Raw genomic sequence first — 18,002 nt, forward strand, 5'->3', positions numbered from 1 at the left:
GTTGTCTGGCAGTCTTCATCCAGTTGCTAAATATGGCATTTAGTGTCACATACAAATTCATGAGAAATGATGGCAAAATTCCTTGGAATCACGCAGTGTGCAGTCATCATTATGTCTAAGGTTAACGTCACTTGTTTCTCAACATCTAAATCTTTAATAAAATAAAAAAAAAAAATCAAATTGGAGAATACCTGTTTTAGATTCCACATCCTCAACTCTGTAAGATGTCTTAAGTGAATATGCAATTATTTAATTGAATATATTAGTGTATGTATTAATGTAATGATAATGTATATTCTAGAAAAAGACAAAAACATTTCTGTTTTAACAGAAGAGATACATATAAATGTACATACATTTTAAAATAATCTCTCCTTGCGACTTAAATTAAATTTGACATAATTTTTTTACCTAATTATTTAGGTAGATATGTACGTATGTAATGTGTAGAATATTATTTTGAAGAGCAGTCTTTTGGATGGCAAGATGAATTTTTCCTTGCTATTTAACCATGCATTGCAAAGTATCCCATAGTAAATGCATTTTGCTGCTGTGATTTAGTCCGACTATTGTGCTGCTTCTGTTGTTTAAATCATGTCTTCTAGGTCTCATAGGCAGAACTGATGAATTGACAGTGCCTTTGATAAGGTTGCACATTGCGTTAGTTTTTTTTTGTGTGTGTTTTTTTTTTTAATGGCTTTATATTCCTTTTTTATCTATTTTATTGTGGAAAAACTTAAGTACTGTGTATATTGAGGTAGCTTCTCTTCATTCATGATGAATGAATGATTTCTAGGAAAGAAGAAATGTAACAGGAAATGGGAGAGTTTACTATGCTTTTAACTAAGCGAAGGGCAGGTTCATCAGATACACTCTGATGATACTCAACTTCAGGCTCAGAAACTATTCACAGTGTTCAGCAGTGTTTTTACACTGCATTTACACATTTAATTTACTGTGGTTTGGCATCTTAAGATAGAAAGGGAGGGTATGTCTTCAGTTACGTTGGCTTCTCAGAACATGACAGTGAGGAACGGGCAAATTTGAGGGGTCCCATGCTGAAGACCACCTCGGGTGGTAGAGGACTGCCACTGCTGCTGTCCCAGTGGCAGTGCTGCTTTAAAAGCAAATACTTTCGGTGATTGGGAGTGTATGTTTTATTTTTCAAAATATATCATATTGCATAAGAGTATATGTAAGCAGAATCCTAAGTATCCAAAGAGTGGAAATTTCCAAACCATGTTGTTTAATGAAGGAGGGTAAACTTGGGATATGTGAAAGAAAAGGTATAGTTTTTCTTGATTTTTTTTTTTTAATGCAAGCAAAGAACTTTACCTGGGTTTAGTTTGAATGAATGGAAGAGAAAAATAAAAATGTGACCATTTTATAAACTGAGAAGAGTATTCCTAAGTTTTTCCTTCTTGAAGAAATACAAGATTTTCTTTTTTTGAGGTTAAAATAGCAAGTGGCTTTCATCTCCAGAACTCCTGTATTTTAAGCATTTTAACATCTACAATGGATTATGAAATCCTTAAGGAATACCCTTTGTTATTCTTTCTGCGTAAATAAATCCCTTTTTCTGAGCAGATCTGTACAGCTATTTGTCTTATAGCTTTCAGTGCCAATTTCCTGTTTCCACAGCTAATGATGTTCTTTGCACATCTGTCTGTATTTTGTTGTTGTTGTTTTCCAATAATTTCCTTTAGGCCACATCCCTAGTTTACAAAGCGATTATAGTAGGTACCTGTTTCAACAAGTATTGCAAATTATTGAATTTTTCTGTTGTTAGTTCAACTTTCAAAAATGTCTAGGCCAGTGATAGTGAAGTGGGATAAACTAAATTATCAATTTTTGCATGCATTTTGTTTCTGTAATTTGCTTCTGATGAATGCCAGTATGACTGATACTAGACTAGAGTCTTTCAGAAATCCTTCTCTGTTTTTCCATCTTACTTTCTTTTAGCCTTTTTACATGTGAAAGCAAAGAGAAAAGTAATCACAGTAATTTCTGGTGACAAATATAAACAGTATTGCTCCACCAATTGGTGTGTTGAGTAATAATTGGAAAATAATTTCAGGCTATTATAGTTTTAATTATAAAAGTCCCTGATGAACTGTAAACATTTCCAGTTGCAGTTAGAATGGAGATGGGGGGGGGGGGAGGAAGACTTCTAAAAAAATAAGTGTTTGAAAATATGAAAATAATAAAAAGTCTTAATGTGGCTATTTTGTTTAATTGTCCTTATAATTACCCAGAAATTTAGGAACAATCAAACAATCATGCTTTAAAAGTGAGAACAGATGGGCAGAAGTTTATTTTGCATGTGAAAGTCTTCAGTCCACATTTTTGCTGTTTTGAATTAATGATCTAAAACAACTACAACAGTCTATATTTTGAATTTAAGAACTTAGGTTGCTCTTATAGTGCACATTGTCAAAATGCCCATGAAAAAAGGTCTCGCTAACATTCAAAGGATGTAACTTTTCCAAATTCCTGTAGACCTGACCTTGACATTTCAAAGACTTCTGTACAAATCATGAAGCTTTTTTTTTATATCTTTGGGCAGGAATTAAGAAAGCAATAGAAGGAGCACTGTTTCCACCAGGTGGAAACTGTTGTGAATTATGCATAAGTGCTTTCATAGCTTTTATTTATATATATATATATATATATATATATATGTTAAATAATGAATTAATGTGATTCTTCAGATTTGAAAATTCTTTTTAGGCCCTAAACCGATCCCAGCAAATGAAAAGCATGCTATAGAAAATGCTGATACTGCACCAACAGGCAAAACCAAAGTACATTGTGAAATCTGGGCTATGTAAAGCTTTTTTCTAGAAGCTGTCCATTTTGAATCAGTGATCCAAGACCAAAATGCATTGTGAATCAAGGATAGAGGCACATGGTGTATATTTTATTTTAATTACTCAAAAAATTCAACATCACACCACAGCTTCCACAGTACACAAAAGCTAGGGGAATAGTTAATCATGTATGACTCATGTCAAACTACTGGAGGTGAACAGGATATTGTGGGGTCACCAGTCTTATGCCTTTGGCTGAAATACTAGGTTCGCTACTTCATGAATAGAGTTTCTTTTCATTGTAAGTGACACAAGGAAATGGCAAAAAAAAATGTACTAAAGCAACTCAGGCAATTGTGGCTATGCAGAAAAATCAGGAAATACTTAGAATTAAAGAAAAATCATTTTTACACATTGAAGTCTTTTTCCAACCACATGTTCAGGTAGCTTTCCTTTGATGTCTGCTTGACAGAAATAGAAATTATACTTTCCTGCTACTAGTCTGATGGTCTCCTGTGTTGCGAGGAACTCAATATGGCCTCAATCAACTCTTGATCCATCTGTTTTTTAGTCCTGGTAACAGGAAGAAACTGATATTATTTGAGAGGCTCCAATGTGAGAGTGGCATATCTATGACTAGCAATTTAATAAAATTTGAAAAAGGTTTGTACAGTGTTTCATGCCTTTAAATTTTCTAGCAGAGCCAAAGAGAGCAGCTGCATAGTCTGTAATTACATAGCAAGTAATAAGGATATTTTATTTTTTCTTTCCTTTTTTTTTTTTTTTTTTTTCCTGAAGAAGAAGAAGTTGGGAGATTTTCATTTACAAGTTAAAATTTGTGACGCATGATAATAACTGTTTAAACCTTTTGCACAGAAGAAGCTAGCAGTGCCAGCTCTTTGGGAGAGTGAGGTTAGCTCAGCAAATGTATTTTTCAGTTGCCTTAAAAATGACTGAGCAATCACTTGGGTCTTTTTATGCATTCCAGCCCAGAACAGCTGGCTTAGCTCAGTAAATACATCTTTAATGAAATTACAACCTGCTATTGTAAGTTGCATTTACAGGCATTGTCTGATTAGATGAAAATTATATTAGAAATGAAAAGTGGCAACTGCACCAGCAGGAAGAGGTATTTGTTTTATGTGCCGCCCACACAACGGGAGAGTGTAGGCAGAAAAATCAAGAGTGATACTTCAGAAGGAAAACGGTGTGTAGTTTACACAGAGTGTATTGCTAAGTGTTACAAGATTGCAGGTTATTAAATGAGACAGAGCAGTGATACACGGTAGTGAAAATCATAAACAGCACAGTAAGCTTCCTTACTCACTAAAAATTAAGAATGTTCCTTAGAATAATTTGGGAAAATGCACTTTTCTGGTTTTGAAAATTATACATATATTTAAGTGCAGAAAAGGATTGTCATTATTTGCTGAAAACTTTAATTGCCGTGACAGGCCCTAACGTTTAACCTTAACTACAGTTGTGTATTTAGACTTAACTTATATGTGTTAGCTCCATCAAAAGTCTTTGTAGGTAAGTTAGTCTTGCTGTGTTTTTAAAACCAGCCTCTTGTGCCTGAGGAATACTTGCACACACATAGGCTGCTCAGAAATTCTGTCTGTCGCTTCTGATAGGCATGCGTTTTCACAAAGTACTGTCATTTCTGTGCTTTCCTCCATGAATTCCAGTGGGCTTGAACCTAAGGGTGAGAGATGAAATTTTAAAAATGTCATAGTCTTCCCAGGTACAAATCTCTAAAACAGATGTAAATGCTATTTACAGCAAAACTTACCCCTATCAATTCAAAAAAGTTAGATTTTTAAGGGAAGATCCAGAAAGGGCATGATTGCTAGAGGTGTTCTGCATTTGTGTTTCTGCATGATCTCAAGATAAGGTAAGCCAGAGAAATGGTAATTTTTAAGAAATGATGGAACTATGGGTTCTGTGTGTAAACGCAGTTCTACATAATTCTATTTATATTCTGTGGATGGGATAGTGAGGTATTTAACTACAGCCTCCTCTAGACACAACCAAGGGGAGAATGACCTTTCAATGAAATATGAGTTAATAACACCACAGCACTGTGTGCTTTGGTTGAGTTAATCTCCATGCAGAATGTAACAAAATTCAGTCTAATGTGTATTGAAAATTAATTAAAGAGTGTGTTTTAGTACCGTAATGGATATAATCTTTGGTTACATCAGCAAATTTCTGTTGCAGTTAATAACAATTAACAGCTTTAAATAAAGGGTCAGGAAAAAAAAGGATGTTTTTCATATTAGCTATGTTATGTGTACTATTCATTACCTCTGGGTAGATCCAGTATGATTTGCATGTCCATCTTTTGTTTCCGAAGCTAGGCATCAAGGAGAGATTAACTCCCTTCATGAGGAGTATAGGGGAGAAGATTGGCTGTTCTTAATAGCTTGTTGAAAGGAGACAGTGAAAGAAAGAGGTTTAATAGGTTATTTGTATTCTTACATACATCTGAAGGGAGTAGAGGTGGTTCACAGAGGACGTTGTTATCTTGGGCTTAATACAGCACATGGCAAGCTGTAATACAACTTGTAGAGAATCCACATAGCCTACTGGAACAGGCAGATTTCAGCAGCATGCAATGAAAGTGTGGTTTTAGTTGTTATGTTGAACCATTTGTGGAAACTTCTGTAAAGCCAGAGGTATCATTTAGAGAGAGAGAGATGATGAGCAGTAAAAGGGAAGCAGGGGTTGGTTTAGTTTTCTGTATGTAGATAGCATCAAGTTGATGTACCCTACTGTTGGTTCTTTTGGTTTGATAACCAATCCTGTTCTCTGATAGGTATTTTACCCATCAGTGACTCCTTCCCAATCTGCAAGTGGAAAAATATTCCTTATGGTTTTTGGAGGAATACATGGCCAAGTGAAAGTGTAAATCAGAGTGTTTTTTGACTATTAAATTATTAAAGTTATAATAATAATAATTATTAAAGTCCCTCAAGGCATGGTATTGAATAACAGCCAGTAGATGAATCATCCCATCCCCAGAAGTCTGTCATCTAACCCAGTAGCTATCCACTGTTCAATTTGCATGAAATATTAAATGCTGTGAGCAGAAGTGTTTGATGTGTTTCTGTGCTGGACTGAACAGCAGAGAAATGGTTAATAGCACTGACATTTAAATTGGCTTCATGTTAAGTGTCAGGTCTCACCACAGAGCTGAAGAAGAGCTATTGTTTCAGGCAGTCTGTTTGCAGATGCATGAAAACAGTCTCCAGTTGCTTACATAAGGGTCAAGGTTGGGAAAATAGCTTTACAACTCCATGGACAACAGCCTTAAAGGAACGTGTCAACTACCAGTCCTGCCTATATGTTTTCTCTTTATGCTGTATGAACCATTGGTGATGTGCAAAGTGATCACTGGCAGTGCATTTAAAATAGGATTGCCACAAGAGGATTGTTTAGTTTTTATTCTCTGTTCTGTAATGTCCTTAAATTGTTACATCTGAAAATTAATGGAGTCACTAGCAGAGTTCTGAAGGGAAGTATAATACCAGCAATAGTAGCCTCTGACATGGATTTCTCAGAATTTTCCAGTCATGAAAGATTGCGGGAAATAAACGCTCTTGCAGAAAGAGACCCAAGAAAACTTGGTGTAGAATTTCACTCAAATAATCAGTTTATTGACTATTAAAATTACAGAATTAAAAAGTAAAGATAGTTAGCCGTGCAGTTTTTCTGTGAAACATTCAGGAAAGGCAAGCTGGTAGTTATGCTCAAGTGAGAATAAGATTCAAGAGCTGTGACCATAGCATTGTTGATGCCATTGGAATAGTTGGCTCAGAGAGATTTCTTCTGCTTTATGTACATTTTATCCCTGAATGGGGTACAAAAGTCATCATCTCAGTTAAAAACAAACAAACAAACAAACAAAAAACCAACAAACTGGCAGTGAAAACAATGAAAGATTAAAGTTTTATCTTTAAGAACAATTGCTGTTGTTAATTCCTACATTAGCAAAAACATGCTTTTTAAGAATATGTTTTCTGGCTCAACTGTAATGTAGAAGGCACTTTCATTAAAGCATTAACATGACTTCATCTTTAATTACGACTTCATGGTTGGTTACTAATTCAAAATACAGATTAAAAATATTTCAGTTAGTTCTCTGACAAGTTTACCATAATCATTCATCATGCTTAAGGCAACTAATAACAGGCCAACACAAACTGGTTGTTTCAAACTACTTGTAATCTATGTACTCATATTAAAAAGTAAAAATAACAAAATCAGATAACCATATTTAGTGAGAGCAAAATGTCAGTTTAGCTCAGATCTTCTTATAGTGTCCCAGTCCTTACAGTATCCTTTCCTTTTTTTTTTTTTTTTTTAATAATAGAAATAGACAAAAGGATACTCGCAATGACTGGAACACAGTCCTTATCTTAAGGAAAAACAAAATACTGTTTTTCCATAAAACTAATTTCCTTAAAATTAATGTCAATGATGTGCTGACCAGATAACCCTGTGAATCAAGTGTTTTTCTGATAGATAAATTTATGATATAGGCATTAATAATACAAATCTCCCCAAGTGCCTGACAAATGCATCTCACATGTGAGGTAAAGGACTACTTCTGGTGACAGGAGGATAGGCCTCCATGCCAAGTTATTACATGGTCTCTTAGCTCATACTTCCACTGAGTTTCCAGTGTTTGAAATGTGGAGATCTGTCTGGAACTCAAATCAAATCAGAAGCCCATTTTGGATAATTAACATGTGGTAATTCTCTGTGCAAGCAGAGATGTAAAGGCAGAAAAGAGCCTCTATCGGTTTTCATAGTGTTTACTGAGAAACATCTTCAGAACAAAACATAGGTTTTATTCTGAACTTCTACATTTCTACGTTTTCAAATTATTTTAATGGGAATGAAAAAGCAGTCCCATTTTTTCTTTCTTGGGTCTTTTCAGAGCTCACGGCAGCTGATTTTTAGAAGTACTAGTTATGTGCACTCATATATGTGTGTTTGTAAGAGCAGTGCTGCATAGTCTAATGCTTCCAGAAAAGTTGGAAAACATGATTTTCTTGGACATGGGAATGGTTTCACAATGTTGGCACAGTTACTGTAACCGTTGCGTACATCTTTTATGAGATTTAGGCCATTTTGTCGAGTATCTTCGCTTAAGGCATATTGCAGTGTGGTTCTCTGTTCTGTATTATTGCAATTGAGAGTGTCAACCATAAAAAATTATAAAGAAGCTGTTGGTAACAACCCGTAAAAGATTTTGGACTAAAGCAGAACCTGCTGTCAGTATATTTTAAGAATAAATAGTGTACAGTAACCTGTATAACTTAGCTCTTTTTCTGGCTTGTTGACATAAGGCCAGTAAACCATTTTCCATAACTGCTTGTATACACACCTCACACTAAGAAATTCCAGGTGACGTTGCATTGCATTGTACCTTTCTCTGGTATGAATGGCATAGGCAAGGAATAAATGGGGATTTGCACATGTGCCCGTGAGTGACAGCTGCCTTGTCCCTCACTCTGGGGATAGCTCCCTGGTAGGACAGTTTATTGTAGCCTTCAGCTGCATCTTAGAGCCACCCAGCAAGAAGCAGCCTTGATTGCAGGCGTACAAGAGAACAATTTGAGACACCAGTACACACAAATCTATGCATTCTTGCACTCTCTATCACTAATTAGGGTTTTCTAGGGAATGAAAAGGAGAGGCACACTTATCTTTCCCTGTGTCACTCACATAGGCTTGTGCATGGGCTGTAAGTGAAAAAGAAACAGTTTGTGTAAGGGAGCTGGTAGTAGGGGTGGATACATCCCTGGTGGGAGTGGCGGATCTCCTTTCTGCTCCTGGACCACACAAGGCCGAAGCAGGTAAGGGACTCACACTTCCACGCTTCCATCTTCACTGCAGTTTCCCTCTGGCTCCTTCCAACTGGCACGGGCAGTCCAGGAGCCAGTGGAAAGCTGTGGCACTATGCTGGGAAGTGAAGTGCTAGCACCACAAAAGAGAAGTGGAGACAGAAGCTTAAGCCTCCTTAACTACCTCCTGTTTACTCTGTTTTTTGGCTGGTAGCATCTCTCTATTTGGGCTCCCTAATCATTGATGTTGTGAGTAATCTTCAAGCTTTGTGTGTGTGTGTTGCAAAATTGCCTGGCAAACAGGCAAAAGAAAACAGAGCAAAGTAATTTTTGTGCCCTTTCTATAAGAAATAAACAATAAATGGAAAGCCTACAAAACCTACATACAACGTTTATATATACATATAATATATATATATGTATATTTACATTAGAGTAATATTGAAAAGAAAATAGGTGCCTGGTATGAATTGATGTAATTTTTTGATGCCAACAGCATGAGTTTACAGCAATTAAGATGTGACTTTTGCAATTTCCCTTTAGCAGGAAGGACATCTTTTTGAGTTGGTTTTGTTGAATTTAGTGAACATGTAATGCATTGTTACAACTTTAAAATGCACAGGTGAAGCATCTGCATCCTCACTAGTTAGACCTACTTGGATATCTAGGAATGTAACGACTCCAGATGCAGACGCAGCTGCTCTACCTGTGCATACAAAAGACAAAGAAACGTATTTTTATGCATAGCTGCATGCACATTTTTGAAAATCTGGATATCTAAGGGTTATTCTATGAAGTAGCAGAATGTATATCAAATGCAGCAAACATACCACTAAATCTATCCAATTTCAGTAAATTTTCTTATTCTCTCTGTTTCTCTCTCTCATTTTTTTTTTTTATTTAATAACCATGGAAGATTGGTGGGTGAATACGGAGAGATACACTTTTGAATATGAGGGGGTGGAAGAAAAAAAAAAAAGGAAAAGAAAAAAAAAATCAAGAACTGCTAACTGCAACAAAAACAATATAATTCAAGATTATTCTTAGATACTTAAGCCAATGCATGAATCTAACCTTAGTACATTAATTTGTGATACATAAAAATAGTTAATGTGTTTTGTTTTATTTGTTATTTGGTTGAGCAGATGGTAATGGTTTTGACACAATTCAGGATATTTTATTTTTCTTTTCTTTTCTTGAAAAAGACAAGGCCCTTTTTCCCACTTTGTCACAGCTGGTTACCAATCAATCTCAATTCACGGTACAGTGATGATAGCACATGTTGTTCAGGGGCCAAATCTGATTGGGTTGCATTTTCAGCAGTGTTTCATATAAAAAAAAAAAAAAAAAAAAAAAAAAAGAAGAAAAAAAAAGTGTCTGTATGGCAGTGACTGTCAGCACACTATTGTACAACTGTCATTAATCAAACTAGCAACAATGAGTGCATTCATATGTGCCAGAGACTGCCAGATTTCACTCAAAATCACCCAATTTCTATTAGAATTTCCTCACCAGCAATGTTTTCTCATCTGCTTGTTGTTTCTGTTTGACTCTTCCTTCGCAGTCCCCTGCCTCCCTTCTTTCTTGGGTAATTAAAGACAGACCTACTGGAGCTAGGACATGTACAACACAAGTTATGTAACACGATGCCCAAAAGTGGCTGGGTTTTATCCCCACACAAGCTGACTAGCTGTTTAAAAGACCTCTTCTAGTTTAGTCAGATGGCTGAAGTTTAAGCTAAACTGAAAGGTTAAGCACCTCCAAATGTTTAACAAAGGGAAGTATTCAGAACCAATTAGATGGCCATAAACATATGAAGCCCATGTCTGACACCCTACATTTTGTGTTGAAATTTGGCATTACTTGGCTAGGAGTCAGCAATATTTGGGTAATACGTTGGAAGGTGTTTCTTGATGCTGCACGTATTTTGAAGGCAATGCCTTCTTAGCACACCAGCAAAGTTAAGGACCTGCATAACCAGTACAGCCTGGTTTTCTGCCACTCCATCATCAACCTCTGTCTGTGACTGGTATTGGCAGTCAGAGAGGCCCTGAGCCTGGTTCCCAAGTGTCAGCTTGGAAGTGATCCAGGTGAGAGTGATCTTCTCCAGAAACCCAGGAGGAAACTTGTTGCGGGCACATGAAGCTCTTGGATCAAGAGGTCACCAGGCACTATTCAAGACTTCACAGGCCGTTGCTTGAGAAACTGAAAGGATACAAGCACATTCAGCCTTCACGACTTGCTTCACAGTCCCTTTCTCACACAAGTTCCTTGTGCTGCTGTGGATCAGCTAAAGCTGAAAACCAGTTTTCTTCCTTTCTCCTTCCTGCCTGTCAAAGCTCTTCACTGAACCGTGGTGACTTCTGGGGACAGAGTGGGTGGAACAGATGACTGAGGGGCAACATATCAATACTTCAGGACAGCAGATGGTTATAACATCCCATGGGTCCGTCTATATATGAATCCAATTGCTAGACGGCATGTTCTGCCAGGGTGGTCCAAAAACCCAGCATGTCCTTGTTGGAGAAACAGACAGGGAGAGCTGGGCCACTCCTTGAAGTGATTGGTAACTGGGCCATGACAGTGACATGTTTACTCCCTCCATTTCTTGACCCAAGTGGGAGATTATGGCTGTGCTCTCGCTCTGCGTCCTGGCATGCCATGCAGCTGGCTCTTTCCCCCAGCAGCCTTTGCACAATTTGCATGATTGGCAGGTGCAAGCATAAAGACTGCTGAAGCCTCCAAGGCAGCTGGCTGGCATGCCGGCACCAGCACGCCAGTGAGATGAAGAGCGAGTCAGCTGCAGCCCACAGCAGACTGTAGGGCCCTGTCCCAGGCTGCCTGCATCCCATTTCGAGCAGCCAGCCAGTCAGATTCAGCCCTGCTGCCTGTCTGGTTTTATCTCAGCAGCGGTAAGTCAACCACAGGGATGGTATTTATCTTTAAAAAAAAAAAAAAAAAAAAAAAGTCAGTGTAACAAAATAAGTGGCTAATTCTTCCCCAGCTTTATAATCGTGATTCCTGTATCCAACCCGTATTTACATTACAGCTTATCTTAGTTTTATCATCTTACAGGAGCCGAATACAACTTCATGTTTTCGGTCCCCTAGTGCTGGCCTTGTGTCAAGAAAATGAGTGTTTTCTTTTGTCAGTAACTCTGTGGTCGCCAAAGACAAATAACCGCTCCATTGTTTTGGGATACTGTTGTCATATTCTTGAGATTTTTAAGGGAGACCATTTGCCTTTTCTCTATTATGGAAAAATTGATTCTCTTTGCCATTGACTAGTGCAGCACAGCATGCAAAACTACCTAATCTGTGAACAGTTGAGAAGAAATGTGCCTCAGCTGCATATGGTTTTGGAATGTGTATTTGCAATAGCTCTGTACTGATCCAGAAAACGTGTATGAAGCTCTCTGTTATCATAACTATTTTTGCCCCTCAATGGTATTACTAGCAAAAATGGTCCCTAAAAAATTCAGTAGAATGCCATGGCACCTAGTTATTTTTCCCCTTTGCATATCTCTTATCAGTTAAATCTGACTAGCAACATTTACATACAATTAAGTGTAACTCCTAATGAAATGGATATGATCTGTGTTTATGTTTTTCTCTGACAGAACAGTTAGCCACAATTTGGTCTTCTTTAATTCATTTTTTGCTAATGAATAGACCTAGTGAATATAGAATGAAGCTGAATTGTGTTGTGATGAATGTAAAAAGATGCCTTGATTTGTCTTTATTCTTGGAATTACTTTACTAGTAATACTGTAATTAATGTTGTGGGCTTTGCTTAGACATAACAGAACTTTAAACGTTTCAACATATATGATCCTTTGAGTTAAGATGCTTTTAAGTCTCTTAGTACAGTACTCTCGCTACAGATCTATAATAAAGGAGCCAATAGCAATGCATGTAATGTATATATTTGATGTTCCCAAAACATTTAAACAATACTCATAGATGGAGCCTCACAACATTTCTGTATGTAATAGCATTAAATTCTTACTCATCAAAACATGTAAGTGTGCCCTTCTTTATCATTTCAATATGTTCTCTGAACAAGCTTGTGGGGTCTTTGCTATATAACAAAGAGAAGGTAAATTAGTTTTTCTAAAGTTAGTGAGCATCTATACCATTAGAGTACTGACATCTCATGAGGTCTAGATCTTTCTTTAGTCTCATGTGCCTCTTTTGCTATTTAATGCACGAGAATCTGAAGCTAACTCTTGGTTCAAGGTGACTTAATTAAGGTATCAGGGGCTTACATATAGAAAAAATATCATTGAGAATAATTTTACAAGAGAGTATTTCAAGAGTAAAATATCCATGCTGAGTATCTATGATGTTTTCCCGATTCGGGAGCCAAAGAAATTTCTTACAAATCTTCAGTTGACTTTAACGAGTTTTGCATCAGAGCCTAAAATAGTTTGTTAATCTTGACTTCTACAGGCTGATAACAATTTAACTGTGAATATTTTCCTATTTTTCTTGACTGAGTTACTCTCCTGAATGAATGTTCACTGCCTGCTGAAGTGTTTTGTATTATTTCAAATTTTATATATCCTCATAGTTTTAGAATTTTTACAACAGTAGAAACAAAGAAATGGACAAAGCATAATTGAAATGTTTTGAATTTATTTTAAAGAAGAGAAAATGTTATAGTCCACTAAATGAATCACTCTGTAGTATTTCTGTGAAATTGATAAATCTCCTTTAATGTGCCTCTTCAATAAATGTCACATTCTAGAGCTTAAATATATTTTTATTGTTTATAATATTATAGTGTCAGATCCTACAAGTATGCCTAAGGGGTTGCTGCTCTAGAGAAAAACTGTAAAGGAAAAATTCCAAATCAGCCAAAGGTAAAACATGTAGCTCACTCATATAGGCATGATAAACCTGAGCTGTCATGTATTGATAACTGATGTCTGATAGCTTAATTTTATCATATTGCTCTAGATCAAGGACAAAGTGAAAGATATTATTAATAAAGCCCTAATACTGAGTGAACATAGCAATACTAATTTTATGTAAAGTTTCTAACTAATGCAGAGTGCAATAAAAATGTCATGAAGATTAATGCTTGGTGGAATTATCTAATGCTAGATAATAATTTATCTTCCAAAGTTGGGAAGTTGGATCCAAGATAGATTCAGACTGGCATATTCCAGGTGAGAGTTTTTGTTCATTTCTGTTGGCTACAGAATACGTTTTCATTCTTTTTTTTTCTTTTTTTTTTTTTGTAACACAGGTATGACATCAAAGATGACTACACTTTGCGCATTAAGAAGGCTATGAGCACAGATGAAGGAACCTACACATGCATTGCAGAGAATCGAGTTGGAAAAGTGGAAGCCTCTGCTACACTTACTGTGCGAGGTGAGTGTTCCTGTGGAGAGAGAGCCTGTGACCTGTATGGATCAATTGCTTTCTGTCATAATGGGCCACATCCTTACAGGGCTTTTGTTTGGGTTTCGCACATCCTTTGCAGTTGTGGGTGCTGCACTGATTTGCAACAGAGCTGAAATCCTGGTCCTGTTGGTATCTCAGGCAAAATTGTAGTTATATCCTGTAGGACAGGATTTTTCTGCAGTTAATGATCTGTTCCAATATTATTTCTTTTATCGAAGAATAGATGCACAATGCATATACATTCATAAGCAAGCACTATGTAACCGTGGACATACACTTTAATATGTGAGCCATCGATTTAGGCTATTATTATTAGGGTTCCTTTCCCTAATAAATATAAGAAATGTAGTACCTATGTTTATCTCTGCCAAAAATAATGCAGATAGTATTATTATACAATTATCTCTGCTGTAATTAAACTCTCTGTCATTACTCTTTATCTGTAAGATAAAGCCAAGTCAAAAGAAAAAGAAAATCTTAATTAATTTTTGTAAGTATTACAAAGTAACAACTGACATATTCTCTCTTTAAATATTCCTAGTCTCCAGTATCCATACATTTTTTATCTGGTGCTTTTTGATGTGGGAAGGAGGTTTTAAAACCAGTAGAGTAATGACTTGCCAAAATGTCTTTTGTGACAGTAGATATAGACATGCTAAAGATTATGGGGAGCGAAAAAGTTTGTGGGCTAATATTTCCATATGAGTAAATAGGATACAGTAGTTATTACTTCATTCCAAAAGATAAGCAGCAATTTGGCACAATGGATATCATGCAGATACTATTTCACAGTTTAGTGGTGCATGCTGACGGTTTTCAGTAGAGCTGTGAAAGGTTAATAAAAACATTTTTAGCTTTATCTGTGCTCCTCTTTTCATACACATTAAATCAAATGTTCAAAGTCTCAATGGATTGCTTTATTAGAACTGGGGTCAACTGACCCAAGAGGCCAGCTTCCATTTCCATCCATTTAATGCATGGACACAGTTCAGTTTAATTTGCTGAATTCAAAGGGCAAAAAAGCACCGAGTGGCTTTGTAGAGGGGGAGATATTAGTATATAACAAATAAAAGAAAGTATTGTGATACCAAGATATTACCTGCTAAAATATTACCTTAGTGTTCGCTTTAGATAATACATGGTGATGCAGACCTCCCTGTTTTAATCTGAAGAAGTAGATTTACCTGCTGCATGTGCATGTAAGAGATTATTCTTCCAATTTGTAACGTGCGAAAAATAGTCACTACACAGAACTCTCAGAAATGCTCTAACTCCATTACTTTGTCACAGGCAGGATCATGATTTCCAGTACATCTGGCAACCAATTCAGTAGCCTTTAAACACTCCTGGAACTGTGTCCACTGTATGTGTTACCAGAGCTTTTTAAAAAGCTTTTTTTTTAAAAAAAAATAAAGCTTTTTTTTTTTTTTTTTTTTAAATAAAGCTTTTTAAAAAGCTTTTTTTTAAAAAAATAAAGCTTTTTATTTTTGTTACCTATCTCATGATATGAACAGTAACAAGAACCAAGCAAAAAATCCTTTGAAATTACTGAAGCTGGAATCTGATCAAATTAAGGTGGAAAAACAAAACAAACAAATAAAAACAAATAAATATATAATTTAATCAATTTCCTACAATAAAAGTAGACTTTCATTATCTTGGGTACTACTCTCCCCTGGGATGGCCATTTACAGTCACATACATAGTGTTTATCCAATACAAAGGAAGTCATGATATTATAAGCACGTTAAATGTTCAAGACAACAGCAAATGAGAAAAGCTCAGACATTCAGTGGAGAAGTTTATTACTTTGTATTTTCTGGAAACAAAGGACTAGGCAAACTCCTGTTGACTTTAAAGGGACCATGAATGATATTCCTTTTAATTAAAGGAAGATTTAATTCTGACTTCTTAAACTTTTACCAGTTGTAGCATAATCACCCATCATGTAGAGAAGAAATGCATTTAGCACATCAAAATTTACTTTGAGAGTGCCTTGGTCCTTGCAAGTGTCCATAGTTACAACTACAAATGTGGCAGCAATAGCATAATCCATAGCTCCCTTATTCATGGCTCCATCTTCTCAAAGAAGGGGTTGCAGATGTATATGGGGAATTCACATCATGCTGTTGTAAATGATAATAGAATTTGAATTCTGTGACTCAGTGTTCATGGCCCTGTCTTGGAAAGATGTGCATCACTCATTCTTTATCTTTCAGTTGGAAAAGAAAAATGTCATAATATTAAAAGCCAGAAAGTCTTAAAATAGATGATGAGTGAGAAATGGCAGCAGGCTTGAAATGGTTACATAAAGTGGATCTGACAAAGTAAGAATGAAGCCATAGAAAGGCTGAGAACTAGGATGGCACTCACATGCTATGCTACACTGCATGTCTTCTCTTTGGCCCTAGTCTGCACATAATGTCATAGAGCTGGTTAATTTATTAAAAAAAAAAATAAAAAATTGTTCCAAAGTGCGTGACCATTTCTGTTGCTAAAATATGGGAAGTTTCACCTAACCAGATGCAACTATGAGTCAAATTTATGTCCAACTTTTTGGCTGTTCTGAAAGGGGATATCTTCATTTTATTAGCAGAGGGACTGTCAGCCTTCTTTCTCAACACAACTATATAAGGGCTGTTGCTATAATCAAGAAATCACTTGTTGCAGCAACAGCTTTCAGTCTCTGTATCAGTCCAAAACTGTATTAACCTGTCGATCATTCAGCAGCAATTTTTTTTTTTAGGAAGTAGAAGTTATCTAAACAGTAATTTGGGAGATTCTGGGTTGAAATCCCTGCGGCCATTTCAGCCTATTTGTTATATTTTCATCAGCCCTGTCAGTGAGGAAAAAGCAATGTGTTGTAAGCTTTCATGCCTGTTATTGAATGAGAAAAACTGTCCTGGTCTTTTTGTAGCCCCTACTGCTGTACTGACTGGCCATGTTTAACATTCAATTGGTATTCAACTTAAAAATCAAATGTCTTGCATCTACTGGCATGACATTTGGTAGTGTAGCTTAAATTGATGTGTTCATCAAGATCTAAAAGTTTGTGCTAATGCAAGCAATTTTTCTTTTATCAGGCACTAACAGTGATACTTGATGTGGCATGTGAAGATAATAAAAATGCTTCTCAGAGAATGATTCCAGTCAACTTGTTCAGATGCTATGCTCAAATAAATGTGATAATAGTAATGTGTGACTAAACAGTAATAGCAGTAAATATTTTACTTAGACTATCATTTGAGGGGTTAGCAATCATGGTAGTATCCATAGTTGAACGTAACATTACACGTCATGCATTCTGACAGATATTCTTTTCTTTTTTAATTTCTTTTTTATGTTCTCACTACACCATTGTAATGTCAACAGCTCGCCCCGTTGGTAAGTAACCATCCTTCTATCCATTTTAGCATGGCTTCATGCAATGCTTCATCTTTCATTTGCAACAGCATTTAACTGGCTTGAGCTAGCAGCCAGTGCTTAATAGCGTTAACTTTATAACACCAGGCAAGTGATTTTGACTGACAAAGTGCTATTTCTGAACTTTCTATTTTCTGCTATGTCATGTATAAACACATTTGCTAAATCACCAATAAATACCATTCAGTGAAACTGGGGGTGTGTGGTGATACTAAGCCAAAATCACTCATTCAGATGGTTTTGACAGTCTATTTAAGGGCCTGGTATAAACGCCATTGAAATCAACAGAAAGGATTGTATTGACTTTGGTGAGCTTCTATCAGGCCCTAAATGATCAGCTCATTATGCTTTTATTGCATAGCAGTAAAAGCAAAGGCTTTGCATGTCCCGTCTTTCTTGTATCTTTCAAAGATTTTTGAAATGAAAATAGTCCTGAAATTGAAGAGGGGATGGAGTAGATTTCCGTGCTTGTTAAGAAAGTTCATCACAGATTTTTGTCC

At 36.2% G+C, this 18,002-nt stretch overlaps 1 protein-coding gene across 25 annotated transcripts in view; it reads left to right on the forward strand.

The window, feature by feature from the left end:
• ROBO2 (roundabout guidance receptor 2) overlaps positions 1–18,002 on the forward strand; it is a 625,847-nt gene that overhangs the window by 488,141 nt on the left and 119,704 nt on the right. For 13 of the 25 annotated variants that reach the window (XM_068691004.1, XM_068690931.1, XM_068691005.1 and 10 more), the window contains exon 6: positions 13,919–14,058. In XM_068691004.1, coding sequence (XP_068547105.1) covers positions 13,919–14,058 — 140 coding nt within the window. Of the gene's footprint in view, positions 1–13,918; positions 14,059–17,451; positions 17,464–18,002 lie in introns of all 25 variants that reach the window. The other 12 variants (XM_068690919.1, XM_068691048.1, XM_068690972.1 and 9 more) reach the window with 2 other exon arrangements.

Source organism: Anas acuta, chromosome 1 (genome assembly GCF_963932015.1).
Source record: "Anas acuta chromosome 1, bAnaAcu1.1, whole genome shotgun sequence".
In the NCBI taxonomy this organism is placed as follows: Eukaryota; Metazoa; Chordata; class Aves; order Anseriformes; family Anatidae; genus Anas; species Anas acuta.